A 19,726-nucleotide genomic window follows, 5' to 3' on the forward strand; every position below is an offset into this window, starting at 1 on the left:
TAAAATAAAGTCAATCATTCAGCCGACATATATGTAGGCGTTTGAATTACAAATGAAAACGCGAATTTATTAAATTCGCAAATGAATATCATGCAATTTCGTAGCAGCTCATTTATTAAAATTCAAATTGTAAATACGTTAAATTAATAATGATTACAGATAAAATAATGGTCACAGTCATATCTCCCGTGTCTGAAAATTTATCTGCGAAAGTTTTACCACTGAATTCTTTATAGTTTTTTAATAAAGCTTGAATTTAAAAAATTCCCGAAAATCAGCAATAACTTAATTAAAATAAAAAAATAAAAAAATAAATTTTACACCAGAATGGTTCAAATCTTCTCTAGCAGCTGAATAATTACCAAATATATTGTTTTTTTTAATACGATGCTGGTGCACCAATCCCCTTAAACAGGTTGGCAAAGTAGTTCAGATCGACATATCTTCTACATTAGCCTCTGATTGGCTGTTTAGAATATAAATAGTCTTTTGCAGAAATTCAAGATGGAAAGTGTTTCTGGCACAAGTTCGAGTAATATTTTACCGAATGCAACAAAAAAAATCAACAGATAATTATATATATATTTTTTAATTGATCCTGAACTTAATTTTCTTAAAACTGAGATAGGTACTCTCGCTCAAAAAATAATAAAAAATAAGTTAAAATATTTTACTGTGCATGTTGTTTGAATTCCCGATATGTAAAAAAATATTCAGCAATATGTAAACACATTCCATTTCTGCTGATAATGCTGTATAAACAAGTGAGAAAATCCCGCGTTTTCTGGATACAATTACAAAATAGAGATCAACAACACAGTCATTCGTTGATAGTAGACAATCGGTATTAGAGCTAAACACACTTTTCAGCAACTACAGTGTAACCGTACACTTTCGCGTTTGTAAACGTGTTTACTTAAACATGTTCACCTGAAGTAGTTCAGGGTCCCGTGTAACCGCGCCCTTAGGCAGTGTGAAACAGACCACAGAATACGATAGGAAGTTGCCAGACCTATCTATATGACTATGCTAGTGGCGCTTTCAAAGATGTCCTTTTCCCAACATATTTTTACCAAATATTTTGGTAATTTTTCGGAAGTGAAAGTTTAACAGTATGAGGAGGTTTTAACAATTTTTTTAACGGTTTTATTTTTTGTAACATTTTACAAATTTTTTACACTAAGCTATTTATCTTTTAAGTTTTAAATCTCTTTTAAAATTAGTTTTAAAATACATATTTTAGATTTTTTAACAAACTTTTATTAAATATAACTGACTTTTATGTCGCCCCTTTCCTTTTATTAACCTCTTATTGAAATATTGTGTACATTTATCTATGGGCAATTATCTGTTTATGGCGTCTTGTGTAAAATAGAGAAGTTGTAAAATAAACCGTTAAAAATATTTCCCTCAAACTTATTAACTGCCGGTGCGTGTGAAATGGGTTCCAAGAAACACAAAAAGCATAAATCTGATAGAAAGGATAGATATGAAGGTAAGTGTCAAAAAAGAAACGTTCCGTAGACTGACCGGTTTCATGTCAAGTCGTTTTTGTTTATTTTGTTTTTGTTTTGCCATTTTTTTGACCGCAGAGTTTAAGTTGGGTTGTATCCAACTCCTTACGTTATACAAATAAATATGCTTTTAGATAAACAGTTCGGGATAGAGAAACCGCCTGGTCTTAAGCTTATCCTGAAGGTTGGTAGTTCGTCGACTCCTGAACACAGTAGCGATTCTCCAGGTCCGTCAGTCCCACTGGTGCACACGAACATCAACTACAGTGTCACTCCAACAGCTGCAGATGACGAGTCGAGGCATTCTGCAGCTTCCTTTCATGGCAGGGATGAAGCCCATTTGGAACGACAACATAAGAAGGCCAAGAAAAAAAAGAAAAAGAAAGAAAAGGACAAGGACAGAGAAAAGCACGAGAAGAAGCATAAGCATCATCACAAGGTTAGTAAGAGTTAGACTTTCACCTAACCTTTTCATATTAGGTTTTTTTTTTTTTTTTTTTTTTTAAGTTTGTTTGAGATACATATGTTAACTTTCTTAAAGTTTTCAGTCGTTTAAGTAGTAATTAAATTGGGTAGCCAAGCATGCAGAATAACTAGGCAGAAACAGTCTGATAAAAAAAACTTGTAAATCATGGAATCATCATAAGTTGAATACAAAATATATTTTCCTTTTTATTTAACTTAGGATCAAAATTTATTGTTATATCACAAGTTTTGGTTATGAGCAGGATTTTTTTATGTACTAAATTAAAACAGCAAGCATCATGTATTATAGGATCAAAATGTACAGGATCATACCATCAGGATCAAGGCATAAATTTGGAAATGTGATACTGAACTTTTACCATGTAAACAGATTGTGTCAGGTCTTGAACATTTGGTAATATTTTTACAAAGAGGCTTTTATGCAAATAAAAAATTAAAATCAGAAATTTTTTTTTAACACTAGAGATGTTCTGGTATTAACCCTGAAAACAGCAGTTTTCTATATTCCTACTGGTTTCTGAGAAATCACCGTTAGTAGGTTTTATTACAGTACCTGTGCATTGAAGTGGCCACTACCATTTTTTGCTTTTCCATGTGTGAGAAATGAGTTAATTCGTAAAAAAAATGGTCTATTACCTTAGTTTAACAACATAAAAAAAGTAAATTTATAAAATATATTATTAATTATATTTTATATATTAATATTAAATCTAATTATTAAAGTGAATCAAGTGCAATAACTTTAGACGTGACTGTTTAAATGTTTAGTTTTTATATGTAAAAAAATCTAATTTTAAGCAGTAATAAAGGGTTGGGAAACAAACTGTCTTAACATATATTTTTCAATGGCTTGCCTAATGAATAACTATATAATTTACATGAATGCTGTTTTGAATTTTTTTTTCAGCTCTCATTTCTTTTGCGGTGCATATTTTATTGCTCTTACAATCATGTGAACTAATGTAAGTAAGGTGGTTTTACAAACACGAGGGATGTATTAATTTTTTTTTTATTGGAACTTGATAATCACCAGACATATTACACTGAGAACCTACACTGACTGGAGGCAGTGTGGAAACAGTTGCACACACAATGCAGGCCGGTCTATTTGCTGTAGTCCGCCGACATAGTGTAAGACTTTTTCTTCTTCTCTGTCTTAGGAGAAAAGAAAAAGGATTCGCGATGAATCCAGCCAGGACGACATCAGCATAGGCGAGGAAAGTCTGTCGGATCCTCCGCTTTCAAAACGCATAATGGACGACAATGGTGTTGTGATTGGTGTGAAAGTAGAGCATGGAAGCAACTCGATGGATGGACTGCAGTCGAATAGTCCGGCACAAGGTGAGCACGTGGCATGCACAGATTTAACTAAAGCCAACAGTGATTCATTTTTAACAGCCTAGAGGGGCAAGTCCATGGTAAAACTTGTTACACATCCCAATTTATTTGAAGAAAATTGTTTTATAAAGTTCATTCTATAACATAATAGGTAGCAACTAAGCAAATTCATGTAAATATAAAAGAAAAGTTCTTTTTTTATTGTTATTATTATTTATTTCTTACATGACCCTGTATTCTTACATCTTTAAGAAACTGTTAAAATAAGTTAATTTTTTGATTAACTCACTTTACTTAAAAGGAACTTTACATTTTAAGATGAGTCTCCAAATGTTTATTTTCTGCTAATATACTTGGCTTAGAATTAAAATACCTATGATCCAGATATGTATACAGTTGTCAAATACTGCCATTAAAGTTACACAATTATGTTCATATGATAAAAATGTTAGCATTAACATGTTGGTAGCTCACAATAGGTATATTTGGCCTATTTATCACTTTTGGATTTAAAAAGTTAAAGAAAAAATCTAACATAACAAAAATTAATGGGTGGAACTTAGTCTATGCTGAATAAATCATCTGATATTTCTTTATGTTTGTGTAATATCAAATTTAATTTTCTGCAAGATCTAGATAGTCCTTTCAATAACACTACATTCCTTTAATGTCATATATGTATTTCTGAAATTTTTTAGTGTATTCTGTTCCTTTGCATTTAAATTTCTGGACAGTGTAGGCAGTGGCGTAGCGTGCCATCTCAGCGCCTGGGGCGGGAGACCCATTTTGCCGCCCCCATTCTATAGGTGCTTAATTAAAATTAAATTTCACATGCAATGAGGTATCTTTTATTGAAGTTAAAATAGGATGAGCGGTTTTACAAGCGGATTCTACGGGCCTTATGAGCAGCGAAGTCAGAAATAACTTTGTCAAAATCAATATTAGCAGCCAATTCTTGTTCAATCGACAATATAGCCAAGTTTGATAGTCTAGCGGAGCTCATAGTAGATCTGAGGTAATTTTTTATTAGCTTCAACTTCGAAAAACGTCTCTCACAACTTGCAACACTAATTGCCAAAGTCAAATATATACGAATCAAGATGACTATATTTGGAACCGAAATTCCGAGATTCAGTTTTTGAATGAACTGGAGGAGCTCCAGTGGTCCTTTACCACTTATATCTTCCTCTAATTCATAACAGGCAACAACAACAAATTGCTGAAGACGCTTCCGCTCCATCTGAAACTCGTTCTTGTCGATGTCTTCTAATACATGGGAAAGATCCCCGAACTTGCTGTCCAAAAGTGTTTGACCCCTGGTGCGAAACTATAATTTGTGGATTTTTGGGATTTAAATTAACGGACTAATAAAACTGAAACTGGGATTTTACGTTCAGCGTGTTTCACCCATTCCCTGCCAGACCTAGAAGAAAAAAGGCGTCGACCGTTAGAAAATAACTTAACTGAGAAGGGCTTGTAAACCCATAATTTGTAATTTGCTAAATTTTTGGTATATTTATTTGCATGTTAAGGTGTGTCAATTTTTTGCTAGATTTCGCCTATGTTAATTGGTATTTACAGCGGTGATACGCCCGGTGCGTATCTATATTTGTATTTGTATTTGTATTAATATGTTCTAATATAGGTATTTTTAATGCCTTTTTGGTAATTATATTTAATTTTCGGAGCTCCGAAGTATATGATCAAATTATAATTTTTTGGGGGGAATTGTTAAAGTATTTTTTTAGTATTATTATATAGCTATTTTTTTATAAGTAGTAATAGGGTATGTATTTTATGACGGATGCGCCGATTTGTGATGAAACGATTTTATGATATATATATATATTTATTTATTTATTTATTTATTTATTTATTAAATGTTGTCATATAAATTTTGCGTCTTTTTAACTTGCTGCCTCCTCTCACTGTTCGCAACCTTATTAGTATTTTTTAAGCTTCTATTAGTTTGGGTTTTAATATTTTTTTTGGGTTTACCTGCGCTCGCGGTACGGGGCAATTTACTGTGTCCCGGTTTGCGGAAGTTGTTTGGTTTGCCCTGGGTTAAGGTCAAACTTTACATTACAATGCGTAGAACTAAATTCAATGAGTGCGAAAGAGAGGCATCGACACGGGCCGAAGCGTGAAACAAAAGATTTTGTATGAGTAATTAACATAATAAGGAGTGCCGTTCAACTCGGCTCGCGCGCGCCGGGCGGCGCGGCGTGATGCGATGTTGCCGTTCGTATGTAAACAAACAAACGTTATAAAGAGCTCTGTCAGTGATTAAAAAATAGTTGGTGCGCAAAATTTGAGATAAAAATGGAACATTATAGTGTGTCTGACACATGTAATGAATGAATCATAGATCAGATCTCAACCAGCTTCACCGGCGACCCGCCCCCGCGGGCTGCCGCCCGGGGCGGGCCGCCCCCTCCGCCCCACCCACGCTACGCCACTGAGTGTAGGTAGGAGTTATAATTTGAGTCAGTTTCAGCAAGGGCATCTTCATCAAATTTTAAAAACACGCTTGCTGTGTTTGACACTTCTAAGTGACATCTTGACATGATAATCTTCATCCACCTCACTTTGGCAGTTGGCTGCACCTTAAAACTTAACTGGAAAATTTTTCTCTTTGCTGAACTCAATAAGGTCAAAACTTTAAATTTTTATTATACCTATTGAAAAGGGACATGCTGATCCGACATAGAGTATCATAGACAAGGTTTTTAAATGAAACATTTTTCTGGTGGTGTTTTTGTTGCAGTTAGAGGGGAATCTTGTGACTGATTTTGAAACTTACCTTGTGAGCTTTCATGATTCCCGAAACTGTCAGATTCCTCTAATAAACTTTTCACATCCAGTTCCCTATTCAGTGAATCTTATCTTTTCATCAGACATGTGACCACAAGAGTGATGTTATTAACCTGCTAAACCAGACTGCCTAAGTTAAATTCATAAAATTCTATGACCTTGTTGACATACAGAACTTTTTCAGCTCATTTTTTGGATTATAATTTGCAAGGATTAAGGTAAGTGGGAGAAATGTCAGTCGAATCTTGCTCATCTGCTATTTCAAACTTTTTAGTTAGGGTAGATGAACTATTATATTTATTTATTACCTAGGTGAGAGGAGAAAAAATATTTAATTGTTGCTGAAACATCACGTATGTTAAAAAATAAGATTGAACTTTGACACTAAGTGTCAGGTTACGATACTTATCCTGCATCGGCTATCCTGGGGAGTGATTGGTAGTGTTTAAGGAAAGTTAAGTAAAAGGTCCGTAGTTGGGCGTGTTCAGGACCTTGGCCATGATTAACAATATTGTTAGATTATTGAACATCAGTATAGTTATAGCCTACCGGGAATACTAAATGTGAAATGTGAATTTTAACCTGCTGGAAAACAGGCAACACTGTAATGAAATGTAAAAGGATGGGGACCGTCAATTTTTTTTGTATGAAACAATTGATATATTTTTTTTTGTGGAAGTAAAAAAATTTGTTGCGAAATTTTGGGATGCTAGAAAAAATATTTCCTGATATGTTGAGGGAAAAATTTGCTGAAATACTTTTCCGGAAAACTAACTTCTCTAATGAGCACTGAGTATGTACCGGAGTGGTTTGGAGCCTGCAGTCTTGGGGGTCTCGTCATCTCGAGCCCGAGCACGCAGCTGTGGGAAAGGCAAGGTGCCGTTGCAGGCCTGGCCGCCGGCCCGGGCGGGGTCCCGCGGGAGCCGCGCACGTGCGTGCTGAGGCAGCGGCAGGAGCGCACGGCGCTCCAGAAGCTGCTGGACTACCTGCTCAAGGGCCTGGAGAAGAGGGACCCCCAGCAGTTCTTCGCTTGGCCCGTCACGGACCACATTGCGCCCGGCTACTCCCAGATCATCAGCCAGCCCATGGACTTCAGTACCATGAAGCAGAAGATTGATGACAACCAGTACGCCACCCTCGCCGATTACATTGTGGGTACATTTGTGTGAGCGTTATTTCACCTAGAATTTGTTTCATAAATTACCTGTTAAAAATGACACCATAAAATGAAACTTGTAGACGCATGTACTGGTTCTTAAATGCAATTCGTAATGCGACACTTCCGAGAAATCAAGAAATGGCGCGTCTACACCTGAAATTCTGCACGTCGTTTCAGCGACGCTGTTTTGCATTTCCATGCATTATTTTTTTTTTATTTACCATACTTTCGACGGATGTTCGACTACGTAAGCATTGAGATATTTCTACAAATTTCATCGCCAGATGAATGCTGGGCGACAGGTGCTATTTAAAAGAAAAAAAATTGTCACTCATGAATTCATTAAAAAAATATCTGGCTGCAAGTTCATTACGAAAAAAAATAGTTTTAAATATATAACTAAAACTTATGGTATCAAGTACTGCCCGAGGCTGGTACACGCCTTTGGAGTTGCAGATGAACAACTTCTGTAAGGCAAATAATGGAATAGGTATTTTAGATGGAACACGAGCTTCTGGATAAATGTTTAGTTGAACAAATTTCTACAGTCGCCACAAACTTGTTGCAGTCATAAAATTGTTTTGAAAGTAATTGTTTCATTTGAAAGAATACATTTTAGGACAATGAGGTTTTCGCTGTTGGAGAACTTTGTGCAGTTAAACATCATCCTGACTCGTAGTGCAATAAAAAAGTTGCAACTTCAAAGGCATATACCATCCACCAGCACTCAAGACCACAAGTTTTACATATGTTGTAACTTATTTTTTCGTGATGAGTCTGCAGAGGAAGATCACTCAATAGTCACTGTTCAGATGAACTCCATTTGGGTGTAACATTTATAGCTTAAAATATGAGATGCTGGTTATGATTAAACATTAACGTTTATTTTTCACCTTATGATTTCAGCAATTAACATCATTTTTACATTTTATTTTCCTTGTATTCAAATTTGCTAAAAAAATCATTACTTTTGTGTTCTATGTCATTTTTAGTTGTTCTGACATTGTGTCCTGCACATTTATCAGCTCATTATTTACAATTTTTTTTTTGTGAAACATTATGTTTAAATTGTAGAAATATTAAATGATATAATTTTTATGAATTTAAATACTGAAGTGAATATATTCTTTAGGTTGAAGTCAATTATTTGGCTAATTCATGACATAGTTATTACTAAAACTTTTCTGAGTAAAATTTTTTGTACCTAATTTGAGGTATTTTGACTTAAGAGTTGTGGCATTGCAAGACCCTGTCCTCCCCATCTTTTATGTGTATTTTTTGAGAGGAATAAATATTATGTTTTATCATACAGATGGATCAGTTGTTTGTATATCTTCAAGATCATAGTGACCTCGATGTTATTAAAATTCTTGTAGTTAGTTTTGAAATTCAGTTACATTATTCAGAAAAGCCTTTTAACTATGTTTTACAGGTTTTCACTTTGTTTGCTAGGGGTACTATTTATGTAAATGTCTTTCTTAGTATTTATTCATTTTAACTTAAATATTGTTTTTATGCCTATGTTTTACATTTGGGTTTGTTTGGAAGCTATAATTATGTTTCTAGAACATTGTTTTTTGTGTTGGGGAAAAACGAAAAAAGAAGGAACAGAGACAGCTGGGGACTCTACAGTGCCAATTTGTTTAGACTTTTTTCAGTACCGAGACTTTCTGGTAATTTCTGTATGTATTCTTAGGATGGAAAAGATGGGAGATGTTAGCTCCCACGGTAGATGTTTAAGTTATCAGGTCATTAAGCCAACCAATCAGAAAGGACTTAGTTTTTGTATTTTTTTTTTCTTTTTTACAGAAATGCCTAGATGTAAGTACAATGTATTTTATGTAATCTTCTGTCCTTGTATGAGGAAGCTGTGCTGATTGGTCGGTGAGGTGCTTCCCCTGTGTGGATAGAGGCAGTTGCGTCATCGTGCCAGTTCTCTGCTTAATGTGGACGAAGTAGGTTATATCCGGCAGTGGCACCAGTAATTAGCAATTTTAATAGGTGAAAGCTCCTTGACTTCAAAATTACCCGCGCCATAAGTTAAATGTGTTTTAAACGTTTTTTCCAACACAACTTCACCAGCTTTGACTTGTCTTTTTTCTTTCTCTATGGTTACTAGCAAAATTTTTTATGGATAATGAATCAAGCAGAAAAAAACTGTGTTGTCATATTAAACCCTCTTGAGACAATCCAACTCATGACACTTTTCCAAGTTAACTTATTTACCCCTCCTATGTATCTTTTACTGAAATCGCTAAAATATGTTTCGAAGTTTGTACGTACATGTACTTAATAAATTGAAGATGAAATCTGAAATGCTGAGGGTAACACAACAATTTCTTTTTTGGACTTTATTTAGCATATTGAATAGGAATAAAACAATGTCTAAAAAGTATGAGTATAATGTATATTTGTATTTTGAAACTAACAAATATCAATTGGCTACATATTCACTACAAATAAGTTTCTAACTGAGGCCATCATTCAAAAGGTAAACGTTATCTTTCAAATAACAGACCTTTTTCTTATTGGCTTATAACCATGAAGTTTCCGTGACATCACTAAGGTTCTTGTACGATCATGTGATGTTCGGCTCTTGTCACTATTTAGGTCGAGGCAGGCTTTACTTATTGAAGTAAAGGAGCAGGTCAGCCTTTTAGCGACTCTGCACGGTATTTAACATTAAGGACAGGGCCTTCCTACGTGGAGGAAGCCTAAATGTTAAAGAGCAGGAAGATCTCTGCATATGGCTATAAGTACGTGCTTGTAATGGTTGTGAAGACTCCATAGGAGTGTAGCAGAAGTAAGCACAGACTCCACGCATTGCAGGAGGACTTCAAACTGATGTGCAACAACGCCATGGTCTACAACCACCCGGAGACGATCTACTACAAGGCGGCCAAGAAGCTGCTGCACGTGGGCTTGAAGATGATGACCGCGGACAAGCTGAAGCCCTTGCGCTCCGTCGTCAGCTACATGGCGGAGATACCGCAGGACGAGCTGGGCTTCGAACTGGGCTGCGAGGAGACGGCAGCGCCCTTGGGGACCATCAAGACGGAGCCCGGCGAGGACGGGCCCGTGGAGGGCGACGCTCTCGAGGACACGGCGGAGCTGCAACAGGAGAACAAGAGGAGGCTTCGAGAAGCCAACAAGCCACTGTGAGTGTCGCTTCCTGGCGCTCCTCACTAGGAATGTCAGTTTTCTGGTAAAGTAGTTTTGGAAAAAATAATTCCTCTAATTTCCTGGAAAATTTACCAATAAACATAACCAGAGAACAAAAAAAATAAAGCTGTTGGGTAGTAAAGAAAAACAAAGTTTACTATACATACAGGCATACTCCACGATTCCTTACGTATTTTGTAACTCAAAGTTAGTGCTTTTACCTTTATTGTAATGATAATGTTCAATTTTAAGTGGTGTAAAAATTTTGTAAGGGAGTATATAGTTAATAAACACTTTGTGTACATGCAAATAGGCTACAGCATAGAAAGATTGTACTTCTATCTTAGTATATAAACCTATTTTAATTATGTAAATCTGTGTTAGTATTGGGGAAAAATAAAACATTTTCCAGCAAAATTAGAAGTTATAATTTTTTTTCCGAAAATTTTCAGATCTGATAATTTTCCTCTGAATTTTTTCTCTCTCATATGCCATTCACCAGCACTGTGTCGTGACTTAAGTGTGTGGTCTCACATCCACAACGTACTGGTTGATAAGCACAGTGGTCGCCAGTGGGCCATGCCTGTGAGCAACGTCACGAGACGAGGGATGGTGCACTTGGAATGCTGAAGTTGGAGGCCTACATAAAAAAAACTAGTTTTGTCTCTCTCGAAAGTAGTAAAGTAAAAAAAAAGATATTGGTTTTGACAAACTATATATTATAACAATTATTTTGATGTGTAACATTCATAGTATTGTGACTACTTTAAAGAACTCAACATTTTGAAGTATTTACAGCCGGTATGGTAAGTGGAGGTGATGACATTATCAGAGCACAACTAAAATTTGATATGCTCTGAAGGCAAAAAAAAAGTGGAACAATCGAGTGTGACATGCTCAATTGAGAGGAAGATGGGACTCATGAGTGGGGTACTCAATGTTTGGATTATATCACAATTGCATATTTGTGCACTGGCATTCTTGCACACATTCTTATAGTGTGTTACACCTCTAAGTAGTAGTGGTGGTCACATATTGTTGCTATTACTACGTACATGGTTTATGAACATGGCTGCATTTCGACAGGAGCAAGTTTGAACCAATCCCAGATGACTTGACCCCGGAGGAGATACTGGAGCAGGCTCAAAGAGCAGCACAGTCGGCGGCACAGCGACTGTCCTTGAAGCGAGCTGGTGCAAAGGTAGCGTGCGTTTTATAACCCTTTGTTTCCATGTGGTACTCATCATGACTTGCTGTTGTTATATATATTGATTTTGCCTTATTTGAGTGCAGTTATTCAATTATGCTACTGTTCAGTTCATGAGATTTTTATCATGAATTTGTAACCTACACTCGCACAGGAAATAGCAATGACCAATTGCTGAAGATAAAATGTTGATGATCATGGTAGTCTGCACCTAGTGAAATATTTAGTAAGTTCAGTTTTCCCAAATAAGATGTGGGGGAAAAAATATTATGATTCCCACAACTAACAACTAGGTGGGCTTTAGCCAAAAATGATTATTTTGTATGGATCTACCCAGGTAATTGTTTACTTTTCCAGATGGGTTTCCTACGTCAGCGGAAGGACGGCACTACTTCGCTAGCGATAGTGGTGCCCAACGATGGAGTAACGCCCGGCACAAATGAGAGACCCATCTCTTTGGGCATGCTGTGTGGGAAGCTGACGCATGGCACAGGCCAGCTGCAAGGTTTCCGAGAAGATAGGCGCAACCTTGCCAAAACAGGTGTCGTTTACATAGTCTAATGTTTCTCATTTTCTCGCACAGCCTTTGTGTCAGCTATCAGCTGGGACCCTTATTTCTTGTTAAGAAGATTTTTAAATTTCAATAAATAAAATTGATTAAATGTAGTTCCAAACTGTACAGCTATATTATTCTCCTTCTGGTGTCCTGGTAATTTGTGCCATGGGACTGTTAGGTAAATTACTTTTTTTTTCCAGAGGGAAAGTTTAATTAATTAATTTTCGAAAGGCTTTTCTGTTCTTCACGAATAACTTCTTCATGCTTGATCATGCCAATATTCTCCCTGTAAGCAGTTGATCTCTTAATCATTAAAGATACAGCAAATTCTGTATTTGTGCTTTGTTATTAATTGAAATCAATACTTATACTAATTTTTTTATGCATTACATTTTAGTGAAACTTTTTTTAATTACCTATAAAAACAATAATGTGCTTGAGCTTAGATAGTAATTGTTTCTATATCAGATAGTTATTATTGTTTAATATTGGTAATTTTTACAATGAAATTTTATTAATGCAAGCCTAAAGGGACCATAATATCTTATCCAACATTTACAGTGTTTATTTGAACAAGTTTTACGTTAGTAATACCATTAGTCCATCATAATATAATGAGCAAGCAAGGGTGAAAGAGAGGAGTAACATTGTGTGCTTTAGTTGCCAGAGTTCAAAAGATCAAGTCACTTATGGCTCTTAAATTTTTTGGTCATTATATATTTTGATATTTCGACAAGAGAATGTATTTTATTTTTTTTTATTTCATGAAAATAATAAATTTTGCAGTGAAACCGCTTTATTATGGAGCATTTGGTTCATACGCTCCATCGTACGACTCAACATTTGCTAACCTGACGAAGGAAGAAACTGACCTCATTTATCAGACCTATGGTGACGAGACAGCAGTCAAGTATGCAGAAAGGTAAGTTAGCCCACCGCCTTTGTCAGTGTAATATTGGCTAGTTCAACATTTTAATTACTAAATTAAATGTATGTCAATTTTGGTGTCAGATTTTTACATGCTTCAAAAATATGTTTATATGTATAGAACATTTTTTAAGAGCTATACTATATCTATAAATCTTTAATTAGAAAATCTAATTTTTACAGATTAATTTGATTAAATTTAATATCATGAATATAATTGCTAGTGGGGGATTAATGCTGTATGTAAATTTATTAGTTCCTTAGTTGTAGAGCGTAGAAATATTTATGTTATTGGAAATTGTTAAGTGTGTGTGGATGTAATGTACGTCTCTCTTTCTTAACCTACTCCCCCCCAACTCTTCGTTCTTATCTTGTATCTTTCCTTATAATGTTTTAGTTAGTATTTGTCAGAATGTTGGATGGTCAATAAATATGCTGGTCTTATAAATAGGGATAAGATTAAGATTATATGGTGTTATTTTTAGGTTAATTTCATTTTTGAAATGGGAGATTTCGGTGTTGTCATGTTTTATCGCATAATCTGCACACATTTTATGCTAATATAAAGTTTGATAATTAGGATTGCAACATTTATAAGACAAAATAATTTTTGTTGAAGTAAATTTATTCATAAAAATAAACCTATTTAATGGAAAGTAGTTTTAATTAAAAAGTAGAGTATACAAAAGCATGCAAAACAATTTAAATTAATTAGTCATTCACTCATGCAACAAAAACTTTAGTTCAACTTTAAATAGAAAAATGAAAACTGTGACTCGAATGTTGGACAGAACTATCTTCGTAGTACACACTAACCATGAAAGTGTGTATGTTATCCAACATGACTACTATGAAAAATAAAAATAAATTTACAAAGTTTGATGTGTGTGAAAAATTGCCTATGTTATTTTTGTAAATACATACGTGTTAAGATACAAGATCAAACAACGTAATATTAATATTTTCCAATCCATCTATTAGTTCATACAGTTTAGTACAAAATTCATAATAAATAAATTACATTCAATGAATTTAACGTAACAGAAGATAAAAATTTGTCTAACATGAGTAAAGTTTTTTTTTCAAATGGCTGATTGATTTCATGTTTTTAGTTACATTTCAGCTCTAAATGGTGTATTAACTTGAATTTCTATGTAATATGTAGTATTGACCTGCTTTGCAGTGTTATTTCAGTTTCATTTCAAATTGCTATATAATATTGGCCCTATTTATGAATATAAAGTGTTAATACCAAAATGTCTCTCGTCCATTTATTCAGCTTTAAACCACGTAAGGTTATGAGCCCAATTCTGGTAATTAGTGATGGTCAGTAAGTTTAGCAGTGCGAAGCACGAATATCATTAACATATTATCATACAAAAATTGCAATCACAGAGTCAAGTGATCAACAAGGTGTTGAGCAGCTCTTGGTCTAACAGTGAGAAACTGAAGGCCATAAGAGACTGTCACACATTATTAAATCTATATGATCAGTTGGATGATGTTCAAGATGTTGTAAAAGATTCATTGTATTTAATGGAAGACGTTTTTGAAGGATGCTGGGTTAGTTTGTCTAAACATTCATGGCTGGCGAGCCTTGAAATCTTGAGAGCGAAACAGCATTGCTGAGGAACTTTTGGAGAGACTGGAAATGTTTTGGGTAAGACGGGGTGGTGCTTGTCGCGGCAGCATCCTGGACTTCTCCAAAGACTGCGACTACACGCTGACAATGGTGGACAACCTGCTGGACCTGCTGACGGCCGGGGAACACCGCAAGACCAAGCACATCCTGGAGGAGAAGAGGAAGCTGCGCGAGGAGGAGGAGCGGATACGCCAGCTGCTGGAGGACAAGGGCTCCCCTGCCGTGCCCCCCGCGCCAGTCGACATCGGGGCCCTCAAGTCGCTGTCCGACATCGGCATCGACACCTCCTTCCTCGAGTCCTTAGGTCAGCAACCGGTCATCCTTCTAAACCCACGATTCTGCGACTCTACCGCTAGCTGTATGGCTGTGGGACACATCTGTTTAATCTTACTCGAGCAGTAGTTTCTATATTTGTGTAAAATGTCGCGTACACGCGCCTCCATCAAAGGGCACTGACGTCAGTTCCCCCTGCGCCACGCCGTACGTGCACACGGGTACCTTGCCGGTGCCTGTAGACCGGCAACCTGCTGCACAACCACCCCTCCAGAACCTTGGAAAGAGGGGTGGGCCAAGCCAAGGTGTGCTGTCCTCTGCCGAAGTCCTTCATCCCTCCTCCGCAGCTGCTTGCCCTGCACCTGTGACCAAGCAGTCGCTGGTATCGCAGTTACATGCTCCCAGCTGAGCATATGAGGTTATGGCGGTGACCGCCAGCAGTTGTCCTAGGCCCGTGAGCCTTTCGGACCGATTACAGTATTTTTCTATAATGGAGTTGTATCTGAAAAAAATACAAAATATAATTTTGAATTTTTTTTCCCCCTCATTCTATTTTATAATTTTTTTTTTTTTCAATGGCATTGCAATAATTCAACTAGTTTATTGGTAGTTTGCTGTTTCGAACAGTTGGTTAGATTAGATTAGTTATGTTGTTTAAGTTGGTAAGTTTAGTACGTTTGAAATATTCTATAACACAATTGGAAAAGTTAGTTTGGTTAGGTTAAGTTAATACATTAAATACTTTTCATTGGTGTGAATGGTTGGTTCTTTTAGGTTAACAATATTAAAAATTCCTAACAGGGTTTTTCGAAACTAAAATTTAAAAATACCAATTTCAATAGTTTTATTTTTTCTAATGAACACCAACTAAAGCAAATTACCATAAAAACTTGCCTTCTCCATATTTGTTCAGCCAGGTCCAAATATTTGGGTCATCTAGTTTTTTCAGTTGTGTCCTTAGTAAATTCTAGTGCATCTTTATGTCTAAAAGTTTGAAATGATGAAGATATTGATTACTGACAATCAGAAAAAGAGCTACTTCCTTGAGATGAAGAAACACTTTTTTTTTGTGTTTTTTTCCCCCCTTGTGTTTTTGATATGAGTTTTTTCTTTCCAATGAAATGGAATTGTTACAGTCGCTGCAAACAAATTGTGGTTGAGTAGAGTCAATGCTCGAAAAATTGTGACACTGTTTTGTAGTTGCTGGCACTTCAGACATTTCCACAGGGCTAAATCATGTAATACAATAATTATGTTATGATAAATTTCAAGGTGGTTAGAACTGTACTCCAACCAAAATTTTGTAGTTCACAATTTCAATAATCAATAGTTTAATCATTTTCATGCAGTGGTGTTTATTTACTAAGGTAAAATGAGGAAATGAACTAAATATAACCGTTTTTGATGAACTTTTTATACAGAAATGCTTCAAAATTGTGAAAATTTGAGTATTTATAATGTTAATTCACAAAGGTAGTTAAAAACATGTCTTGAAATATTTATGAAATATATTTTTCCTTCACCTTGCCATAAAGCACCCCTGTGTAACGTGTGTTCCAGAGAAGGACATGCGGAGGTCGGACGAGCAGAAAGCCGCGGAAGACGCGATGCAGGCCGGGCTCGACCACACGTCGTCCCTGCTCCAGAAGCTGCAACAGGTCCAGAACGACCGGCTGAGCCTGCCTCCGCCCGCCCACCTGGCACACGTGCCGCAGCCCTCCGAGAACGAAGTGCAGCTGGGTGCGTCCCCCAAGCATTTTCCTTTCTTTGCTCATCCTCATTTCTGTACCTCGGTGGTAAATGGCACAATGCCACAAAATTTGTAATTGCAAGAGCAAGTTTTTGATTTAGTCCAACTTTTTCAGGTTTCTTTGCTAGTAATAGGAAATATGTTATGAAACTGTAACTCAATTCTTGGTATTTGCGATCCTTATGGTGAAAATGTTAGATTTTTTTGCCCAAAATTAAAGGTGCAACTCATACGCAAGGGCGAATCTTCTTCGGGTAAATACGGTATTTAAGATTTAACACCATACATATTATTTTTTTACATATCAATAGAAAACAGAACTCGTACAACTTGAAACAATTTTTTTGTGGGTTCAACCTCAAACAAGAATTTTATTAGCTTTCTTTTTATTTTCACAGAATTTATCTATTGTTTTTTATTTCTTTCTTCTTCTCTCTCTCTCCATTATTCATTGTGTGTTACTAGGCCTGGAAAAGTCTGACTTTCGTAACAAACTGATGGATACCCATCATCCCACAACTCAAATTTTGTCTCGTGCAGAATGATGCCACCTTCAGTCCAAGCAGCCTCTAGTGCAGTGGTTCTCAGATAATTGTAAGGTGCACCATATAAAAAAATTTCGTAGAAATATGTTTTAATAATTTAGTAAAAAAATTACAGAAAAAAATTAATGCATTAAAAAAAAAGATTATTCAGGCTTGTTTACAGACAGTAAGGAGTGACCGCAGTGCTGTACTGAACTAAATCACTGTTTGAGGAACACCTTTAGAGTTGTTAAAATAATATGAACTGATGTGTTAATGAAAGGGTATGGACATGGAAATATTCCAGGACCACTGGTCTAGGGCATGGTTGCGAGGTGCATGTACCGGTGCGTGTTGCAGCTGAGAAGATCACGGAGAGCCTGAAGGACATGGCCAAGAAGGTGCCCCCGGGGGCGATAGCGCCGGTGTCGGCGGTGCGGAAGGCGATGGGCGTGCAGCCGGCGGCGGCGGCGTCGCCCGCGCCGGCGGAGGCCAGCAGCGGGGAGGAGAACCCCGCGTCGGTGGCCTCGGAGGCTCCCGTGGAGGAGGTGGACGTGGAGGGCACGTCCTCGCAGGCGGAGGAGGAGCGCGAGGCAGGGCCGGAGGTGCCCGACCTGGAGTCGGAGCTGCGCGAGTTCCTGGAGAGCGAGCCGGCGCTCAGCAACTCCCCGCTGCAGGGCGACCGCACCATCGAGGAGATCCTCTCCGAGTCCTAGTGCACGTCCGCTCCTGCCCGGCAGTTTGTGTCGCGAGGTAGGTGTTGAAGGGTGTATTTGTCCAAGTGCACGTTGTGTGCCTCCGTCTGCTTCTACCCCACGTGTATGTCTGTATCTCTGTGTGCTCGTCCAGCTTCTGTTCGAAACATTCCTCTCACCGCAATCTTGATCCTTGTCTGTGTTACAGTAAAGAAGCAGACAATGGCCCATACCCATTAGGTAGCAGTCAGGGGCGTCTGTGACATACTTTTGAGTTAGACGCAGACTTACTGGAAGTGTTGCTGTTTTAAAATAATTTCAGGTACTTTTTTTTTCCTTTGAACTTTTGTGCTCTTACTAACTCTTGAAAAGTAGGATAAATATTTTTGTAATATCTTTTACTGAATAGGTGAACCAAATCATGTTATTTATCAAGGAATTTTCATGTGAGTTTATTCTGATGGCTCTCTTGCAATTCTTGTTGGGTCAAAAAAAATTTTAAACTAAATTCTAAGCACTATTTATGAGTTTTAAATGGTCACACAAGTGATCATAACCACGAACACTTTTGTGACTTACTGCCATTAGATAATATTTCGTAAAAAAATCTTTTGAAAAAATTTTGTGAAAGGAGATACTGTGAAAAAGATTTTTAAGGAAAAGCCTTCAAATAATAGCCATGACAAGAAAATTAGTTAACCAACATGGAATGTGAGACGGAGCCTTCAGCTTGAAAAATGTTCATTTTCATGTTTAATAGTGCAGCATAATGCCAAATAATTTGTACTGTTCATACTGAATGTTTTAAGATATGTACCATCATATCAAACATAAAATATACGTAGTTTATAAAGGTTTGTTTTTCTATCATGTTAGAATGTTCTTGTGCATTTTAATTTTTTTCTCTCTGTAATTCATAATGTGTATTTTTCCATAATTTATGCTTTGGCCTTAAAACAATAATCAAAAAAAATTTTAAAACCAGTATTTGTGTACATCTATATATAGTATTTGTATTGTGACTGTTAATGTGATTTGTATATAAACATGTTGTAGTTCTTTAAACAAAACTAAACCAACATTTTTATTTATTTATTTTTTAATAGTTAGTTCATTTACAAATTTGAAACCAATAAATGTATTAATAAAGTGTTTTCATAAAATTGTATTGCAGTTTTTGATTCCTAAAAATTGTTATGAGTGAGTTTTAAATACAATTCCTGTGCATACATCATCCCTTCATTATTCATAATCATGAGGAATGTTTTTTCATTTGATTTAAATATTTAAATCAAACACTTCTTCGAGTTTTCTACTTGATCTTAAGTGGAGCTGCTGTGTTCAAACTTATTTAAATCTCATCACTTCAATCTACAAAGAAAATTTAAGAGCATATTTTCTTCAACAGTCAGGAAAAAAAAAGGTTTTACAATAGCAACTGGAAAGAAAATTAATACAAATATAATCAAACACAATATATTAGCAGTAGTGTTGCTACCTTAAGTATACATGCCACAATATGGAAAAGTATGACTGGTAAAGTTAATAAAACTTTACTTCCAGATAGATGTAATTTGCAATGGGTATGGTGACCCTGTGTGTGCTACCACCACAGGCAGGCAAGTGTTTGGCATATCCTGAAGTATTTTAATGATGTATGAACTCATAACATTTTCTTT

General features: G+C 36.3%; 1 protein-coding gene across 3 annotated transcripts; it reads left to right on the top strand.

Annotated features, from left to right (window-relative positions):
- Positions 1-1,323: 1,323 nt before the first annotated feature.
- Positions 1,324-19,215, top strand: LOC134532835 (bromodomain-containing protein 7). 3 transcript variants are annotated; one of them, XM_063369756.1, is made up of 12 exons: positions 1,347-1,495; positions 1,649-1,953; positions 3,161-3,341; positions 7,041-7,303; positions 10,141-10,469; positions 11,560-11,674; positions 12,038-12,221; positions 13,023-13,158; positions 14,853-15,109; positions 16,639-16,818; positions 17,713-18,105; positions 18,256-19,215. In XM_063369756.1, exons 1-11 carry the CDS (start codon positions 1,441-1,443, stop codon positions 18,066-18,068), a joined length of 2,361 nt encoding a protein of 786 aa, XP_063225826.1. In that variant the 5' UTR covers positions 1,347-1,440; the 3' UTR covers positions 18,069-18,105; positions 18,256-19,215. The 3 variants fall into 3 exon arrangements, with proteins under 3 accessions (XP_063225828.1, XP_063225826.1, XP_063225825.1); XM_063369758.1 differs by having other exon boundaries at positions 1,324-1,495; positions 1,742-1,953; positions 17,713-19,215; XM_063369755.1 differs by having other exon boundaries at positions 17,713-19,215.
- Positions 19,216-19,726: the final 511 nt, after the last annotated feature.

Source organism: Bacillus rossius, chromosome 6, assembly GCF_032445375.1.
Source record: "Bacillus rossius redtenbacheri isolate Brsri chromosome 6, Brsri_v3, whole genome shotgun sequence".
In the NCBI taxonomy this organism is placed as follows: domain Eukaryota; kingdom Metazoa; phylum Arthropoda; class Insecta; order Phasmatodea; family Bacillidae; genus Bacillus; species Bacillus rossius.

What these genes read in the sequence shown, in the direction of transcription:
- LOC134532835 (XM_063369755.1), top strand. Translation starts at nt 1,441, where the DNA reads ATGGGTTCCAAGAAACACAAAAAGCATAAATCTGATAGAAAGGATAGA. An exon ending in GTCGAATAGTCCGGCACAAG is followed by an intron (nt 3,342 to 7,040) that starts GTGAGCACGTGG and finishes GTGCCGTTGCAG; the next exon opens with GCCTGGCCGCCGGCCCGGGC. An exon ending in TGAAGCGAGCTGGTGCAAAG is followed by an intron (nt 11,675 to 12,037) that starts GTAGCGTGCGTT and finishes TTACTTTTCCAG; the next exon opens with ATGGGTTTCCTACGTCAGCG.